Below are 18,269 nucleotides of genomic sequence, written 5' to 3'. Positions count from 1 at the left end.
CTCCTCCCCTACAGCGCCTGTCCCAGGCAGACTGGCCCATGCAATGGGGAGGGCGCTGTGAGGAGCCGTGCTGGGAGTAGCGTTCACGTGCCCATCACGTGCTCATCAAGGTGGAGGATGGTACTGGCCCTCTGAATACGGAGCTTCTACTCTTGACCTGATCGACGTGTCTTAGTGGCACACAGATCCCCAAGGTACACAAGAACATCAAAACATGGACCAGGGACAGACCAAGGCTCTAGGGCGGAGGTGAGCGCAGCACTGCCCAGGCATCACTCACGGGCATCACTCACTGGATCCCTTGACCTGAGCGTTGGGGTTTATGCTATCACAGGAGCCAGCACCTGCCGTTTCCTGAGACCTGCCTGGTCCTTCACTTCCACCTCGGATGACCTTTTCAGGGCAAACAGGTCAGATGCTACAGAGGTTTTGTTTGGTTCGGGTTTTTGTTTTTGTTTTGTTTGTTTGTTTTGTTTTGTGTTTTTGCAGTTTTTTACTTGCTGCAAGGGTAAGGAGGGGAGGGGTGATGGGAACACCCAAGTGTGCCCAAGCACAAGCCCTAAGAACCAAGTCCTTTAGAATTACTGGTTTTTTTGTATTGACTGTTTTGGAAGTCAAGGGACTAGGCTGAGGCTAATGCTCTAAAAACAGGTTAGTGCTTATCCTGAGTCCCTGCTCACATGAGAAGTTACATCATAAGCTACACACACACACACACACACACACACACACACACACACACACACTTCAGCACCATAGTATTCTTTTTCCTTTCTATTTAAAATAAATACAAGTTGGGTTTTGTTGTGTAGCCCAGCCTGACCTTGAACTTTCAATCCTGCCTCAGCCTCCCGAGTTCTGGGAGTGTTACAGGTGTGTAATCACTCACAGGCTGAAATTAAATTTCAACAGCTTAATGAAATCGGGTACACAATCAAAGTAAGGATTGGATCAAGCCTCAACTCTGTATCTTCCAGATGCACTTGTGTTTGTGACGAGGCCATTCCTCAGCTTAGTCAATCACTAGCTCTCCAAGGAGGTCACGTCAGCAAGGCATACATATTTCCTGTAAGACATTTTTACTTAAATTACCGAGGTTTTACAAAACTGGCAATCTCATCCTTTAGCTCTTAACACAACTGGTTCCAGATGTCACTAAGAGATTCCTTTTACAGAATTCCTTGATGGCACATCTTAGTCACTGACTTACTTTTTTAGCTGCAAATTCACTTTTCTGTTTGCTGCTTTGTGGTAAGGGAGAGAATTCCATTAATTGTTGTACTCTTGAAGGGTCAGGTGCTAGACTTTTTAGTAGAGGATACAGGAGGGACACCAGGTGAGAAGTGGCTCTCCTACTGTGCCCGACTGCTGCACAGTAGGTCAGCAGTGTGGGCAACTTATGTCTACAAAGTCCCTTAGTAACCTTGCACCTTTGGCCTGAGCTGTGTGATAACCCCTTTGGCACGGACACTACTTGGGCCAGACCTCCTTTTGATACTGCCACCTGCTCCTTCTAAAAGCATGGCTGCACTACCTAAAGACTATACATGGACTGACCCTGGACTCTGACCTCATAGGTAGCAATGAATATCCTAGTAAGAGCACCAGTGGAAGGGGAAGCCCTGGGTCCTGCTAAGACTGAACCCCCAGTGAATGTGATTGTTGGGGGGAGGGAGGCAATGCGGGGAGGATGGGGAGGGGAACACCCATAACGAAGGGGAGGGGGGAGGGGGATGTTTGCCCGGAAACCGGGAAAGGGAATAACACTCGAAATGTATATAAGAAATACTCAAGTTAATAAAAAAATAAAAAATAAATAAATAAAAGCATGGCTGCTCTCTTGCTCAGCAGGCCCTAGCCTGTACTCCATGGGTTGCTTCTTGCTTGACCAGCAAACTTCCTACCAACCAGGAACTGCTACCTGATCTCCTTCAAGGACGTCTGAAGGACAGCCTCCCTTCAAGTTTCCCCTTCTTGGATAGTCTCCATCACTCCCAGGGGATTCTTATATCTGACAGGCTTAAAAAAAAGTTGTTTTTTTTTTAAATCAGAGTTCAGCAATTCCTTATATTCATCTCCCTTGTTTAAATCACTGTGTGATTCTTATCTCTTAATTGGTCTTAGGCTAACATATTTCAAACTTATAGCTGTCAGCAGGAGAAAAAAAAAAGATAAGGAATTAGAGTTCCAGCGATAAAGTAAGAAAAAAAGCCAGGACTTCTTAGCACATGGCCATATAGTCAATTACCAAACAGACTGTGCACACTCTAACACTACACATATTTCATCTGACAGGCAGCTCTGTGACAAATTCATAGCCCACAAGTAAAGACACACAAGTAATGACTCTCTTTGTACAAAAGCAGGGCAAACTAAAGACAATTAAATACACCAGAGACGTGATGTCTGCAACACTATACAGTCAACATTTATACTCACAGTTGCATAGCAAAAGCACTGGGCGTCCTCCAACAGCAGCACACAAACTTACACATTCAACTTACCATCAGCAAACTCCACAAAATGGTCCCAGAAGACAAGAGCAAGGCCCTGTCTTTGAACTAAATGCATCTGGGCATGAACTGGTGATTATGCCATTGTTGAAGAGGGAAACAAGTGTTTGTCTCACCCCCACTCCCTTTCTTAGAAAGCTCACTAACTTAAAGACATAAGGAAAAAAGGCTTAAAGGGTAGGGACATGGTGAAAATGCTTGAAGCTATGTAGGAAGCCCTGGTACAATCCAGCATTATATCACACACACACACACACACACACACACACACACACACACACACAGAGCATGATAAATCACACACATATACATATACAGCATGATACATCACACACACACAGCATGATACATCATACACAGATACACATTCACACACACATCATACACACATACACACACAGAATACATCTCTCTCTCTCTCTCTCTCTCTCACACACACACACACACACACACACACACACACACACACACTTTCAGGCCTTGCCTGCATACCTTATTTGGAGTCTTTTTTCCTTTTGCTATGTAGTACAAATGACCATGTATGTGATCCCAAGTCCACAAGCAAATCACAAAAAAATGTAAATTATAACATACAGAAAATAGTACCAATAAAGAGCCACTTGCCCAAGTCACTAATAAGCAGTTATTATTACTGGAAAAACCTTACAGAGAACCGATCTTGACCAACGTTTACCCTCCGCACTTAGCTGAAGGTTTGTCACCTGAGGGAGACACCTCCTTGACGTCACTGTGTGGGTCTGATACAACCCTTGCAGCTGTCTAGATTCCAGCCGTGTTTTGTTTGCACTTACTGCAGATGCAATTATTTGCACACTGGGGTTTGAGTGAAGCTGCACTAGGAGACCTGGTCACACTGGCCTCTTTCATTAACAGGCAGCATGGTGCCCTAGGTGAGTCCTGACTAGGGAAAGTATTTTGCTGTTGGTCAGAAGTTGTCCACAGTTGTGAATGCTATAGTCACCGTAGCAGCTAAACTCGTTTGCAGAATCATTCTGGGCAGGCTGGATAGCCTGCCAATATTCTGCTCCTCGCCCACGATTAGGATGCTGGAATGGTAATGAACATTTACTAGGACAGCTGTGGGATTACTCAGGTTCCCATGTTGGAGACGGGGATGCTCCTGCCACATCTTGTCACCCTTGCTAGCTGGTGCCCACATTTCTGAGAGCACATCAACAGTGATTTATCACAACAATGGGAAGCAAGACGAGAGGGTAGACCCTTGGCTGGCAAACTGCTGGCCTTTAGGCATGATGATCGTCTTTGGCATCTGTCATGGAGCCAGGCTTCAGACTGCCCCAGCCCCAAATCTCTGAGATCTACTAATGTGATTTCATTTGTGCGCGACATGAACTAGATCAGCAGGGAGGAAAACCAGAGAACTTAAGCAGATGAAAGAAGTGGGATCATAACATTAGTAACATAAAGCTGATTTAACAAGAGTATTTATCTTGAACACGTTGCTCTGTCCACCCAAGAAAGGAAAATTGCACACAGGTACGCAGTTCATTCACATGGCAGATTATGGCCCCAAAGCAACAGGACGAGGAGCTGAATAGAATGCAAAGGCTGGCGTCTCTCAGTCCTGCAAGAGCTAATTCATTTACTACAGAGAAGACTCCCAAAGTAATGAAAAGAAGAAAAATACATCACTCAATTATTTTAATGGCAAGAATACTACAGGTTTACCTAAAAGTTAGTGTTCTAAGAGAATAGCAAAAACTACTTTAAAACCCTGGGCAGGTTTGTTTTAATCTCTGGCACTACCACCAGAAAGAAATGTCTAAAAGGCAGATTATCCATATACTTTTGTTTTTTAACTTTGCAAATAAAGGACTCACATCCCAGGAACATTCACCACAGTTCTGAAGATTATAGCTGGCGTCTGAGTGAGTGAGTCATTACTTCCCCCCTTGAAAACAGAAAATACAAATGCCATCGTGACCTAGTTCTGACACAGGACAACTCCAGACATGAGCTCAGTTAGATAACAGGAAACAGGAGGCTGCAGAGAGAGAGGTCACACATTCTGACAACACATGGCACAGCCATGTCCAGGAGAAGACACTTCCTTCACTATTAAAAAAAAAAGCTACAGGAGCAAAAGGCAGAATGAAAAAGTCATTTTGGCATCTGTATCAGAAAATTATGCTCCCAAAGATGTTTGCAGTTTCCTTCAGTATTAAAAATGGAGGACTTTCCTCAAGACCTAAAAATATTCCAAATGCATTTATTTCTCTATTGTAAACTCAGGCAGGAGTGTGAAGAACAGTGCTGTCCAGCAGGGCAATAATGAAAACCAAACGTTAAACCTAAAATATCCCAGGGGCCACACTTACGGGAACAAGAGATCATTTTAATACTCAATATATTCAGACTGTTTTAATGTATAAATGATATGAAAATTATCCACAAGCTCATTTGAGTGTTTACAATAAGTATAAAATCTGGAATATCTTTACACTCAAACCACGTCACAAACCTGGGTAGGCACCCTTCAAGGGCTCTGACCCACGGGGCTTGCTGGTTGGTGGACAGCAGCATTCTGAACTAGAGCTTCATTCTGTTTAACGCTGGTGAACACTGGCACTTGCTTTAAAGCTTCTTCAGGGGAAGGTTTGGGTATAATGATTTTTATTATGGGGCCCTATATTACGTATAGTAGTGTAGATACCTGTTTTATAAAGGGACCTCAATTTTATTCTATTCATGATAACAGTTGTTAAAACACTTTAAAATGCCAGTGTCATCTACTGAAACAGTTCCTTAGAGGGACGAGAGCCAGTCCCCTGCAGTTCTACACACGTGGAAACCCTTGCTTCTCACTGGGCTATGCCTAGCACCACCTGGATCTTTTCTCCGCCTGGGGACTCCCCCAGTCTGAGCTCAAGCACCTTGTCTAAGAGTTTTCTGCTTTCTTTTAAGTGCCACACCTTGTTTGGCCATGGCTCCAAGCCCACTGTATGTTGATCTCCTAAGCAAACAGGTATACGTGAGCATAAAGTCTGCATAAAGATTTTCGCTTGGTGAAATCCAGTAAAGCAAACTGAGGCAGAGCATAAATCCAATTGATTTCCTGCCAAACAAGGCAGGAAAGTGATGAACCTTATGGCACCTTCAGAGACAGTCTCCTAGAGACGTCCCCAGCACTTCTCATGGCAGACAGACAGGCTGTCAATCAACATACTTAGCTTTATTCCCTAAAAACAGAATAAACTTTCATGTGCATTTCACATTTCAGGAAAAGGCTTCAGAGGACTGTTTATTCCTGGTTTCTCTTCGCTTTAAGAAGTAACTCATGGGCTAGAAGTATGTCTCGGAGGTAGAATATTTCCTTCATATATGCAAGGCCTTGGGTTCCATCCCCAGGAATACAGAGCACTCCAGTAACTAAAACATAGCCAAATATCCAAGTAGCACAGAAGTTTGACACAGGAGCCCCATAATAAACATGTTTGATTTACTAATGATTTAAAAAAAAAGGCCAAATGAAACCACAAGATATCATCTTACATTAGATGCTGGGTATAGATTTGTCTAACAATCACACAGGTTGTTCGTGATTAGCAGTCATAAAAATGTTAGCATTCTGGTGGGAGGTATATACTGGTACCATAGCTCGAGAAAGCAATCGGTCTCTGTCCTTAAAGCTAATGCGTGTTCTTTCTGTACAACCAGCAATACGACTTAAGGTGTGGCTTCACTTTTGGGTAAGAAATCTCTTACTTATACCAGAAGTCAAATGAAAGAATATTCACACCAATGTTCAACTGTCAACAGTTGGAGAAAAAAATGTTATCTAGTCACACATTAGAATAATGATTAACAACAAGAGTTCCCATTGTGAGAAGCAAAAATAAAACTGTATCTGGTTTAATTCTGTTTATTTTTCTTTAAGAATACATACATGGGGACAAAATGAAAAGGGCAGGAAGACTTCAATCCACACAAATACAGGGTGAGGCTTTCTATATTCAACAGGGAGACAGAGGTGAGGATGGGGCGCAGGGGGTGCCTTGGGAGAATGGCAGTGAGGGAGGCAGGAGGCAGATGGGGGTTATTATTATCACTCTATACTTCAGTAGATATGTATGCATGTATCTTCAGTACCTATGTATGTGTGTGTATGTATGTATGTATGTATATTAGTCCATAGCATGTATAAGATCTAAAAAGTCAGGATGGTTTAGTAAGAAGAAACCATTAACCTTTCTGGGGATGGGCCGTACCAGTGCTGACAACTTACCTGGCCCGCCACTGACCACGGCTGTACCGGATGTTCCCATCTGCTCGCCTCATCCTCCTGTACTGCTTAGACAGGACTTATCACACTGAGAGGGCTTAATTCATGCTGGCAGGAAAGACAGCCTTGCTAATCTGGCCTGTGTGTCTAGAACTAAGAAGCACTCCCTTTGGAATCTAGGTCACAAACAGGCAGGGCTATCTGCTGATTTGGTTTCATGAGCAGACATATTTCTGTCCGCTTACAGCTTGTTGCCTTTGACCCCTCCCCCACACCCCATCTGTCCTGGGGTTTAAGTTCTGCAACTGCTTCTTGGTGACTTCGGCGTTGGACCCCACCTTCAGAAACATGGCTTCCAGGGAAGTCTTCTGCTTCCAAATGTGGCTCCAAAGGAAGGTCATGCGAGCGAAATTATGGCCACCCCAGTGTTTTCTGCAACCAGTAAGGAACAAACGGCTAGTGGCTTCAGTGTGCCTGGAAGAACACAGGATACACCTAGGCCAGCGGCTGAGGAGCCCCACCTTAGTCCTGGGCGGCCAGAGAGGGCTCTGTTCTCTTCCCAGTGTGCCCAGGCAAAACCACAAGCATTCTTCTCAAGTGAGTCGCTGCAGGAGCTCTGGCCTGTAACAGTCTAACCCTTTCACGGATGGGAGCAAAAGCTCAGGTTCCTAACACAACAGGAAGGATCTAAGGTAACTCAGGAATAAAAGTTGGAAAAGGAGAGGGAATGGGAAGAAACAACTCCAGTTTTAAAATGCATGTTTTCTGGAATTTATTCTCCCTTGAGAGACAAACACAAACGAACTGAGGTAAAAAAAACAATGACACAGACTGAAGTGGACCCAGACACTTGGGGACATGTCTATATAAAAGGTATTTCTAGAAAAAAAAAAAAACCACAATAAAATCAAATGAGCCAAACAAAACATAAGAAGCCTTTGGTACCTTTCAATAACAAAAGAGAAACATATTTAGATGATTAAATTCACACAATATGAAAATGAAATATTGGGTTAACTTCATAAAGCAGAAAAGGAGAGCCTAAAGAATATTAGCATCCAAGGGCAAAACTTCCTTTTTCTCCTCTTTGATTTTAATAAACCCCCAGAATTTGGCAAAGAATTTCCTGAACTTAAATTGTCTTCTGGTCTGCAGATACCTAGCAGTATGGCGTTTCCCACTCACCTGATGTTCAAATGGCACTGTCTGGTCATGAGCAGCACACTTCCTTTGTCCCACAAGCCTACAGGAAGTCAACACTACGCCTTGAAAGCTACTGGCCTTCCAGTCATGTCTGCACTTCTTTGCTAGGCTTTGAAGACGGTGGCGACTCAATCTAAAGGCAAGCTAACTAAAGGGAATCAGAAGAGCGCTATTTCAGCAGCATGTGATTCTAGCGCTTGGGAGGCAGAAGCAGAAGTGGGTTCCAGGTCTACGTAGCAAGACTGTCTCAAACAACAACCAACAGAGAGAGGGAAAGGAAGAAGGGGAGGGGAGAAGTCAGTCAGACCGGCAGACTGGAAATCATATAAGACCCAGCACGCTCTGCACACACTGTTGTCTGGGAACTGTGGTGACTCCATACTGGGCTTCTGGACACTAAAACAAGTCACTACCTCTAATCTCATTTCTCTTGCTGAGTCCCCAGTGCTCCCCAGAAGAATGGTGGTGGAAATGATAGTAGCTGTGACAGCCATTCTAAGAACACCATCTATTCAGTGCGCTTAACACAGTCATAGTAGCTATGGTATGGACAATTAAAAAGTTACATGACAAATCTTAGTAGCTTTCTCCATTTCCTCAACACTGTAAGGTTACTGCTCCTACAACTGAAACATGCTAAGATTTCACTTTGCCAAACTGTTATTGGCACTCACTGGCAAGAGTAGACTCGATGTAAGTAAGTAGATCGATATAACCTGGGTTGATTTCACAAGACAATTTAAAAACATTCCTCAGAAGACTCACAAATTCAAGCACAATATCCAGTTAGAGGAGGAAAAACAAAACACAAAAACAAAACCCTGGAACCTCCCCGGGATTTACCAAATGGAATTTTTCCTGGATCTTGTTTAATACCGGTCAGCCACTAATACCCACAACTTGACAAGCTTTCCTTGGACAGAAAATTGTGCACCGGTCATTTGGTCATTCATAAAGGAAGCTGTCCTCCTCTCTTCTTGATGCAACAGGATCTCAGCTTCAGCATGCGGAGCAGAGCACGTTCAGCAAAGCTTGAGGTGGGCTGGCAAAGGGGGCCGCTTGTTTGACCTTTCAATTTCGCAAACATTTCCTTCTCAGAATCAGAGCGAGAGGCCAGCACCACCCTGCTAGGACTAGGCCGAGATTTCAATCAGCCTCTTTCCTGTTCAAGGCCATCCCTATGTGCGAAACTAACTCTAAATATGCCATGATCCCGGCGAGTGAAAATCACACGTCAGTGTTCACCCAGGGGGAGCAGGGACTTTGCCTCCCAAAGACATTCAGGACCATGCTCTAGACAGCCCTTCCTGTCTGTGCTGCTTGAAGTCTCACTTGTGCTCAAGAGTGCAAGAGTGCCTATCTGTGTTATTCTGAAAAGCCCAAGTCTGTGAGCTGGACTGAAATAGAACTAGGAGGGTAGAGACTAAGGTAGGTAACATGGGAAGTCACACGAGGCAGCCAGCCTGGTGTCTCTTTCCTTTCCACTGTACTGGAGCTGAGTGCAGAATCTGTGTGTGCTATGCATTGTTCTACCGCTGAGCCCCAGCCCCGGCAGGACTGGCGTCAATGGCTCACAAAATATATCTAACCAAGCATTTCCTTTCTCCAAAAATATAATCCCTTCACAAAATAGAACCAGCAGCTGTTACTTTGGGGAGCTGCATTTAAAAATATATGTGCATGTGTGTGCAAGCAAACTACAAGAGCTGAAAACGCTTCTGCACACTGACAGAGCAAACTCTATTAACTTACTATATGAGCGGTGCACCTCTCAAAATAGACCTCTCAAGGAGGCTTATGCATACAGTGAAACTTCCCCCTTGCAAGATATAAAGAAGGAGACATTTTCCAAAGCAGCAATTCTTTTCTGCCTTGTAACTTGGCTGTGATCATTAGATCTTGCAATGGTGGTTTTGGAAGCACCTGGAGAATATACAGAAGTGAGGGTCTCCACTACAGAACGGAGTTGAGAGCATCTAGCTTTTCCAGCAGGCGTTAAGTAGCAGAGTAGTGACATTTGTGACGCTACCACAAGAACCCTCAGAGTCCTTTGTCAGCCAGCACTGCTTTCTTCTTTTGGATTCAATGATGTTACCATCCTGGCAAAATGGTTTCAAGGATGGCAGGCAGGCAGCTTAGAGAGGAATGGGTTTCTGCAAGACCGGTTTCTAATAAACCCTAGGGTAGGTCCAGTGTTTTTTCCCTGATGGTGCTACCCAATTATCTGTCAGTCATTAAGGAAGCCGACCTGTCACAGAGGAGAGTACTTTCAGGTGAGTGGAGCAACTGCAGACAAATCAGAAAAATAAGAGAACCACCACCACAGTCCTGATTGGCTCAGAGCAATCACGCAGTCCCCATTATTCCCACATCCTCCAAAAACACCTTCTCCGGGTCAAGCGAAGTTACAGATTGTGTGTGTGGCTTTGTCACAGTGATGCATCAGGTAAGCAGGTGAGTGCTGAGTACCAGGGGATGCTCCAAAATGCAAGTCCATCACCTTCCACTCTACCTCTAAGGTTCAGCCTACAGAACAGAAGGGGGAAAGGCACGGTTATTATGCTGCATTGACAAGAACATGGCCTTTGGCAGTGTTGTTTTAATGTCAGGAACAGGTATGAGGAGGGCTATGATGACTCACCCCACGCTACTGATAGAAGTGAGTCCTGGCTTTTAAGCCAGAGCCTCCATTTCAGTCACACACCCAAACTGCAAACACGCAAAGAAAAGCTCCACTTTTCAGTAGCCACTGAGTCTTTCTTTGAACACGGCTGTGCCGCTAGCTCACAGTAGGTAGCTGTAACCCAGGAGCATGAAGAGGCACTGGTTAAGGGTGATCCCAGATGAGTGACATCATCAAAATGGTCACAACATTCAGAAAGCATCACCATCCCTATTGTCCAAGTGCTATTCTGTCTGTCACATGATGCAAATGAACAAATGTCACCAAGAAGCCAGTGCATTTGCTGCAATAGTGCAGTGCAATCAGCTGTTATGGATTTGGTAATCACCTCCTAGCAGCAAATATTCCCCTAAGAGGATCTCCTTGGAGATTATTAGAATAACCGCACTTCAGCAAACCACTGAACTGAGAATAGGACCCCCGTTGAAGGAATCAGAGAAAGAACTGGAAGAGCTTGAAGGGGCTCGAGACCCCTTATGAACAACAATGCCAAGCAACCAGAGCTTCCAGGGACTAAGCCACTACCTAAAGACTATACATGGACTGACCCTGGACTCTGACCCCATAGGTAGCAATGAATATCCTAGTAAGAGCACCAGTGGAAGGGGAAGCCCTGGGTCCTGCTAAGACTGAACCCCCAGTGAACGTGATTGTTGGGGGGAGGGCGGCAATGGGGGGAGGATGGGTAGGGGAACACCCATAAGGAAGGGGAGGGGGAGGGATTAGGGGGATGTTTGCCCGGAAACCGGGAAAGGGAATAACACTCGAAATGTATATAAGAAATACTCAAGTTAAAAAAAAAAAAAAAAAAAGAATAACCGCACTTCATGGCTTTTCTTGACAATTGCTGGTGAATGGGCCCCCTTCCTCATCAGGGGATACCATGGAGGCCTGCCACTGTCAACTCCTGTCACTCCACACTCCCATCCTGTTATATCCACCTTTCTCAGCTTCGATGGAAGTAGAAACTTTAATTCTACAAGGCAATACATTTACCTTTTACATTAACAAGTCCTATGCAAGACAAACAATATGTCCTGGGCCAGTGTGGCTGTTAGGCCACCATTGAGTGATCTCTGTCCTTCTCCCATTGTCTACTTTGGAGCACAGCCCAGTCAGAGGCAACTCGTTCCTGCCTGTGAATCATCAACGCTATCTCCTACCACTGTGTGGGGGCAATTACAGACGTTAACAGTGAGCTTCTGTGTTTGCTGGCTGGCTTCCTCTTACGTACGCATGGTGCAGGTGGCAGACAGAGGACAAGGGTCACTTTTGCTGAATCACATCTGTGACCACGTTGTCCAAGCCTTAAACTGCACACTTTATAATGAATTATAACTAATGTAAAACTAAGCAACTAGAAGGGGGAGGCACCTGTGAGCTGTTACACTTCCACTTATGTCCGAGGAAGACGAAGTATGTGGGCTGCTGCACTCTACGGTTCAGATACCAAGCCAGCCAGTTCTGTGCTCTCTCCCAACAATTCCTGCCCAGGAACTTCGTTCCCAGGCTTCCAACCTATTGAGGGACCAACTTCAAATGGACTAAGACCAGATATCACAAAGATCATGAACCCTGCATAGATTGTAACTTCTTTACAAATGCTAAGGAGAATACATTGTGGGCTTTTGTTACTGTTGTTTTGAGTCAGGGTTTCAAGCAGTCCAGTCTGGCCATGACCTTGCTATAGAACCAGGGAAGACCTCACATTTCTGATTCCCGTTCTCCATCTCTACTGTGTTAGAGTTACAGGGATATCATACCATGCTCATCCTAGTCAGTTCTCGGGATTGAAACAGGATTTCATGTGTGCTAAACAAGAACTGTAGTGGACAAACTCATTGTCTACTGCAGTGGCTCTCACCCTTCCGAATATTTTGCCCCTATACTGTAGTTCCTCATGCTGTGGTGACCTCCAACTCTAAAATTATTTTCACTGCTACCTCATAGCTGATATGCAACCCCTGTGAAAGGCTCATTTGACCCTCCCACAGGGGTGATGACCCACATATTGAGAACCACTGGTCTAAAGTCTAAAAACACCAGCCTGATGAATCTCTGAAGAATCTGTACCTTGGGAGAAAATAAGAACAAAGATGGTGTGCACACAGAATTTTCTACGAGGTTCTGACCCAGTCTACTGGGATCTTGCCTCTGTAAGGTAATCCTTGCCTCAGCATTTCCCCACCACACACACTGCTCCATCCCCCAGTTCTCTGAAGATGAATCTGGATTGTTTAATATCTTTGGGTGATATATTTTATACAAATACTAATTTTCTTAACAAATATTCAATGTCTGACTTGTATAAAAATAGTTTTAAGAACCTGTAAATACTTTCTGTGTGGGTGCCTCTGCTAACAAACCTGTGCATAGGACCACCCACGGGCCATCTGCGGCCTGCTGACGTACAGACAAAGCGTGCTGTCACAGTGGAGGCTCTGCTTCACAGGCGCTGCTGCAGGGCCTCTATTATCCAAGGCCACTGCCTCCCTCCCTCTGACGCTTCCCACAGTACCTGTCCCAGGCAGCCTCAAAGGACCTGTTACTCAGACAAAGCCTCCACAATGCACTACAGGTTCAGCTGCATTCAAATGCACTTCAGAACTGAGCCCCGACTGAGGCCGGAGCCAAGCCTCAGTCACTGTGTGTGTGAGGATTGTGAGGCACACTGGAAAGCTGTCAACATGGTTGGCTCTTGTAGTGATTTCAATATTCTAGTTCACACATATTTACATCTCTATAATTTAAAAGAATAAGCCTAACTTACTTTCCTAGTCACAAGAAGTCTTTTTAAATGAAAAAAACCAAACTACTAACTTACTTGGTAAGAACCTTTTTATTTTTAAAGTAAATCTTGTGCTTTATATGGTTGTGAAAATATCCATTATTTCTAAGTCTCTGCATAAGACAGACTCAGGTTCTTCATGTTATCCAAAAGATGTGACTTGATAAAGAAGCTTTAAAAATACTCAGATCGGATTAGGAACTGCAACACGTCTTTCAAGTCTGATTCCAGAGATGCCTCTCAAATGTGGCTCTGCTCCTGCCATTTCACAAAGCTGCTGCCCCTTGGCATCTGTGGGGATCCAACCTGAGCTGGGACCCCAGGATTCTCTACTCTCTCCAGTACACAGCACCTGCACTTCTGTGCACACCCTCCTGTCTCCGCCACGGTTCGAAGCAGCTCCAGGTGACTGAATGCTTTTAACGAGACATCTATGCAAACAGGTGTTATGCTGCATTACTTAATAAGGACAGGAACGCCTAGTGCATGGCACAGGCAAGAAGGATCTCTGTGAGTTCAAGGCTAGCCCAATCAACAGTAAGTTCTAAGACAGACACAGAAAGGCACTGTCTCAAAAGAAATGAAGCCAGGCTTGGTGGCGAATGCCTTTAATCCCAGCATCAGGAGGCAGAAGCTGGTGGATCTCTGAGTTCCAGGGTGTCCTGGTCTGAGAGAGTGCTAGGACAGCCAGTGCTACAGGGAGAAACCCTGTCTAAAAAAAAAAAAAACAACGACAAAACAAACAGAAATGAGGACAGCACAAGCTGTACATGCTCAGCAAAGATGTGATTTTTTTTCCTCAATATTTTCGATCTGTGATCAAACAAATCATAAATGTGAAAGGTATAGTCACGGGGTAAAACATAATACAAATTTATAATTTAAATAAAAAGTAGCTACCAATTTTGCTACCTTAAATTCCTCTTCAAAGAATAGGGTCATAAATTAAAAGTCAACTAGTAAACTGATTTAAAGAAATCAAAAATTGTGTGTGGAACACTGCAGCCTGTATTTACTGGAGAGACTGAAAGTTTAGCAGAGTGGATATAAGCGCCTCTCACCCATTCAACCCCAGTCCCTAAGGTCTACTCCATTGAGATGAATTCTGAGAGCACAGAGGGCTTAACTACCATGGATGCTGAACTACGGTACAGGTACAGAGGGTTCGCCTACCTTGAACACACAAGGTTACCTACCGTGGACGCTGGCCGTGGCTTTAGGCCTAAGAATGAAAAGACTGTGTTGCTTTCCTTCGATTCAAAAAAACTGTCATAGTCCTAGAAAAAGAGGAAAGGAAAATAAAGCCAGTGAGCCATGGCAAGCAATTACTTTTCTGGTTGATGCTTTCAAAAATCTCTTACATGAAGGAAGCAATTAATTTGGCATTGCTCTGTCAAGGCCCAGGAAGGCCCACATGCACCTACTGGATTCACTGTGCTGGAGTTGAAAGGGCCTATTGTAACAAGTTTTGTATTTTTTTCTAAATCTAAAGTTAGGACAGGACTAAAATTTGGCAACAGAAATAAAGGAGCAAACACTCCTTTTTCCTCGTGTGTCAAACTAGAATTTATCTGTCTGGACTCACCCTGACCTTAGATTAGTGACCTAGTCACTAATAAGGAAAGCCACATTCCAATGCCATGCTTGATACTTTGCTGTCCAAGACTGAAAATATAAATAAATAAGACACTGGTCACCAGAGAAGTCACGAGGGTCTGCAGGTGTCGGTCTTAGTGGAAGGCTTCTGCTCTGCTTTTGCAGGTTCCTGTGGATGGGCTCTGAGAACAGAAGCACGTGCCCCAGCGGGACAGCTCCAAAGCGGGGACTGCCTCCTGCCTGCTGCACTGCCCTTGAACTTCATGCTCTTTGCACTCTATACAGCTCCAGCCCGGGGGGAAACTGGGCATGGCCACATGCACTCTGGCCACTGGGCATAAGCTGAGCCAATGTCTCAGAAATGAAGAGTTGAGAAAACCAGAGAGAAAGTTAAGGGGGGACTTGGTAATGTAGACCAGCAGTGGTGCCAGCCAGGATCAGAGTGGAGGTAATGGGCACAGTCAGGAGACATGTCCAAAAGGTGAGACCGAGGGCTGTTTTGGGGTTAGATATGGAGATGGCAGACAAGTAAGCAGTACAGAGGTTCCTGGCTTTCCCTTGATGGGAAAATTGGCATTGAGCTGAACATACTGAGAAACACAAGACAACTGACTGAAGCAGATCTTGATGAGGGACTGAAGGCTGCTAGTGGTACCAGAACATCACACATTTTATTAAGTTGCCAACCTTGTGTTAGATATCTTTTTGCTGAGCTTTTTACTGAAATGTGAACACTGTTACTGAGAACCGGCTGACAGCATCCTGCAGGGAAACCTCAGTTCTCAGCCTTCCGTCTCCAATATGGGCCTCTCAGAAAACAGCACCTCTCTAGTGACCACCGCACACCCTATACAAGTGAGCTCTGCAGGCCTTTGCTCTTCCCTCCTCTACTTGACACATCCCTTAAGCCTCTCAGCTTTCTGGATTTGTCTTCAGCAGCCTAACCCCAGCTGGACATCAACTACAGTGCCTCATTATCAGCCCCTGCCTAAGCGCACCCATTTCTAATTTATTGTCATATTCTGTCAATAAAAATCAATTTCACCCTTCTACCCTGTGGTCACAGCTCTTGGAAGACTTCGGGTACTCATACAATATGCCTGAGAAACTGAGCATGGCCTTGAAGGCCCTGCATATCCTGACTCTGGTATTCAGAGGCTCAGTCATGGATAATGTTGGGCATAATATAACCTCTCAGGTCACAAACCTGACTGGCCCTTTACACCTCTCCAGCTTTCTTCCCTACACCACATGTTACCGAATTCCACTGGAATTACAGACTCCTAGGAGATAACGGAGCAGCTCTTGGAGGCTGACTGAAGCTGTATCCAGGAGTAAGGCTCTACCTGGGTGTGTTGTGTTTGCAGATGTCTACTGGAATAGTTGGCCACCTCCTTCTTTCTGCTTTCAAAAGAGCTTAGTGGTAACATGGAAGCATTATGTAAAAGAATAAAAAGACTGCCAAGAGGATTTAATGTTTGTACTTCAAGTTATAATCTTTATAAACCTCAAAATGATCATAATTCCCCAAGCCACAAATTTAAATGTAAAACAAACTTTCGTGCAATTTTTAAAAACACCTAAAAATATTTAGAGGTAGGAAAAACGTGCAACAGTATCAATACCCATTATCCACACTGAAATGAAGCTGTCCTTACAAGTGTTAGTCACCAAGAAACATATATGCAAATGTTAGATATTGAGAAATCTCAGGATATTTCTAACTTATAAAAAGAAAAAAAAATCCCCTAAACTATATGTCTTCACAAGTGATAAGCATGATTCTTATTTAATCAACTTTTAGCTCAGTGCCATGTAGCTGGGGCTTGGGGACTTCTGGCCTAAAAGCACTGAACTCAGATTCCTCAGCAGAGGTTAGCAGCTTTTATTAAGATAACTAACCCTAAGAGAAAGTGACAAATACCCAGGTTAATTAAAAAGCAGAAGAGCTGAGAGCCATCTAAAAGCTGTATTTATCACTATTGTGCATATGATATGTGTGGACGTGGAGGAGGCATGGCCATGCCAGAGCACCCGAGGAAAGTCAGGGAGAACAACTCTTAGGCACAACTTCAGGACTGAATGCCAGGAGTCAGGCTGCATGGTCACCAGGCTTTCTAGACCTGCCAGCTCACACAGTAACTCTTTAGGTCAGTATGTGGTCAGTACTGGACGCCATACAGGTTACCAGTGAAACCTATGTCAGGTTGGCAGATCAACTGTGTTTGTTAATTATTGACTGGTATGTCATGTGTTAGCATTTGCCTGTTCTGAAACAGTATAAAAACATTTGCTTTCTGACATTCAGAGGCTTTTGAGAGTCCTGCCAAGTCCTAAAATATGCAAAAATAAATAGGTTTTTGGTCATGTTTGGATAAAGTAAATTATTGAAAATTAAAAAACTAGAACATTTTAATTGTTTAATATTCCTTTCACACTCAAAACAGTATGATGTGAAATCATTTAAGAGTAACACAGTCATGGAATTTTAAAAATAATTTCCTCTTAAAATATAGTCTTGGAGTCTTATAGTAAGACCTTAGGCCATGTGTTCTAAGAGAAAAATAATTAATGCTTTCTTATCAAATGCGTTTCACTAGTCAAACTCTCTCTCTCTCTCTCTCTCTCTCTCTCTCTCTCTCTCTCTCTCTCTGTGTGTGTGTGTGTGTGTGTGTGTGTGAGTGAGTGTGCGTGTGTGTGTGTGTGTCAGAATTTCTTCCCAAAGGTGAAAAGTATTATGGCTTACAAATTCACACAAGGCTTCTAAAGCAGACCCACTGAATTCCCTACAGTTAGGCAGGCACTCTTTGAAGCTGCTGGCTGTAAATAAACTCTGAGACTGCACTGCACGTTGCAGGGTAATCTGCTCTGTGACTTCGGGCTATAAAGATCAGTTAATACTGACTCTGCAAAGGGCACAAATGCAGAAATCATATTCAAGGCGAATGTGCGTGGTTTCGTCAGCTGATACATTTTATTACAGTTTGGACAAAGGATGGAAGGAAGTCACCTCTTCTGATGGCAACAGCTAGGGAAGGGAAAGCCTGGGTTTCACAGATCAAGCATAACTGGACATTTTCACCCACCGAGGGGATGGTTTCCTAAATGCTTTTAAGAAGAAGAAGGCTAAAGAGCCATGGAGGTATTTAAAGAAACGCAGGGGTAAAGAAAAAAGACTCAGGTAGCCTATACTTCTGTTTTCGGTCAAGTGAAAACCAATGT

The 18,269-nt window shown here is 44.1% G+C and overlaps 1 protein-coding gene across 4 annotated transcripts in view; it reads right to left on the bottom strand.

Moving 5' to 3' along the window:
• The window catches only part of Sh3bgrl2 (SH3 domain binding glutamate-rich protein like 2), a 92,040-nt gene that overhangs the window by 31,928 nt on the left and 41,843 nt on the right, over positions 1 to 18,269 (bottom strand). Inside the window, exons 3-5 of one of the 4 annotated variants that reach the window (XR_010054016.1) lie at positions 14,648 to 14,728; positions 7,299 to 10,506; positions 6,402 to 7,209 (exon numbers count right to left, since the gene is read on the bottom strand). The exons of 1 other annotated variant lie outside the window; for it this stretch is intronic. Coding sequence is in view for 2 of the 3 variants with exons in the window: in NM_001389250.1 (NP_001376179.1) it covers positions 10,495 to 10,506; positions 14,648 to 14,728 (93 nt within the window). In the remaining variant the exon portion in view is untranslated. Of the gene's footprint in view, positions 1 to 6,401; positions 10,507 to 14,647; positions 14,729 to 18,269 lie in introns of those variants that run through there. 2 more of the 4 variants (NM_001389250.1, XM_039081966.2) reach the window with 2 other exon arrangements.

Source organism: Rattus norvegicus, chromosome 8, assembly GCF_036323735.1.
Source record: "Rattus norvegicus strain BN/NHsdMcwi chromosome 8, GRCr8, whole genome shotgun sequence".
Classification (NCBI taxonomy): Eukaryota; Metazoa; Chordata; class Mammalia; order Rodentia; family Muridae; genus Rattus; species Rattus norvegicus.
Note: the sequence above shows the minus strand (reverse complement) of the source record. Positions and strands in the feature narration are given on the sequence as shown.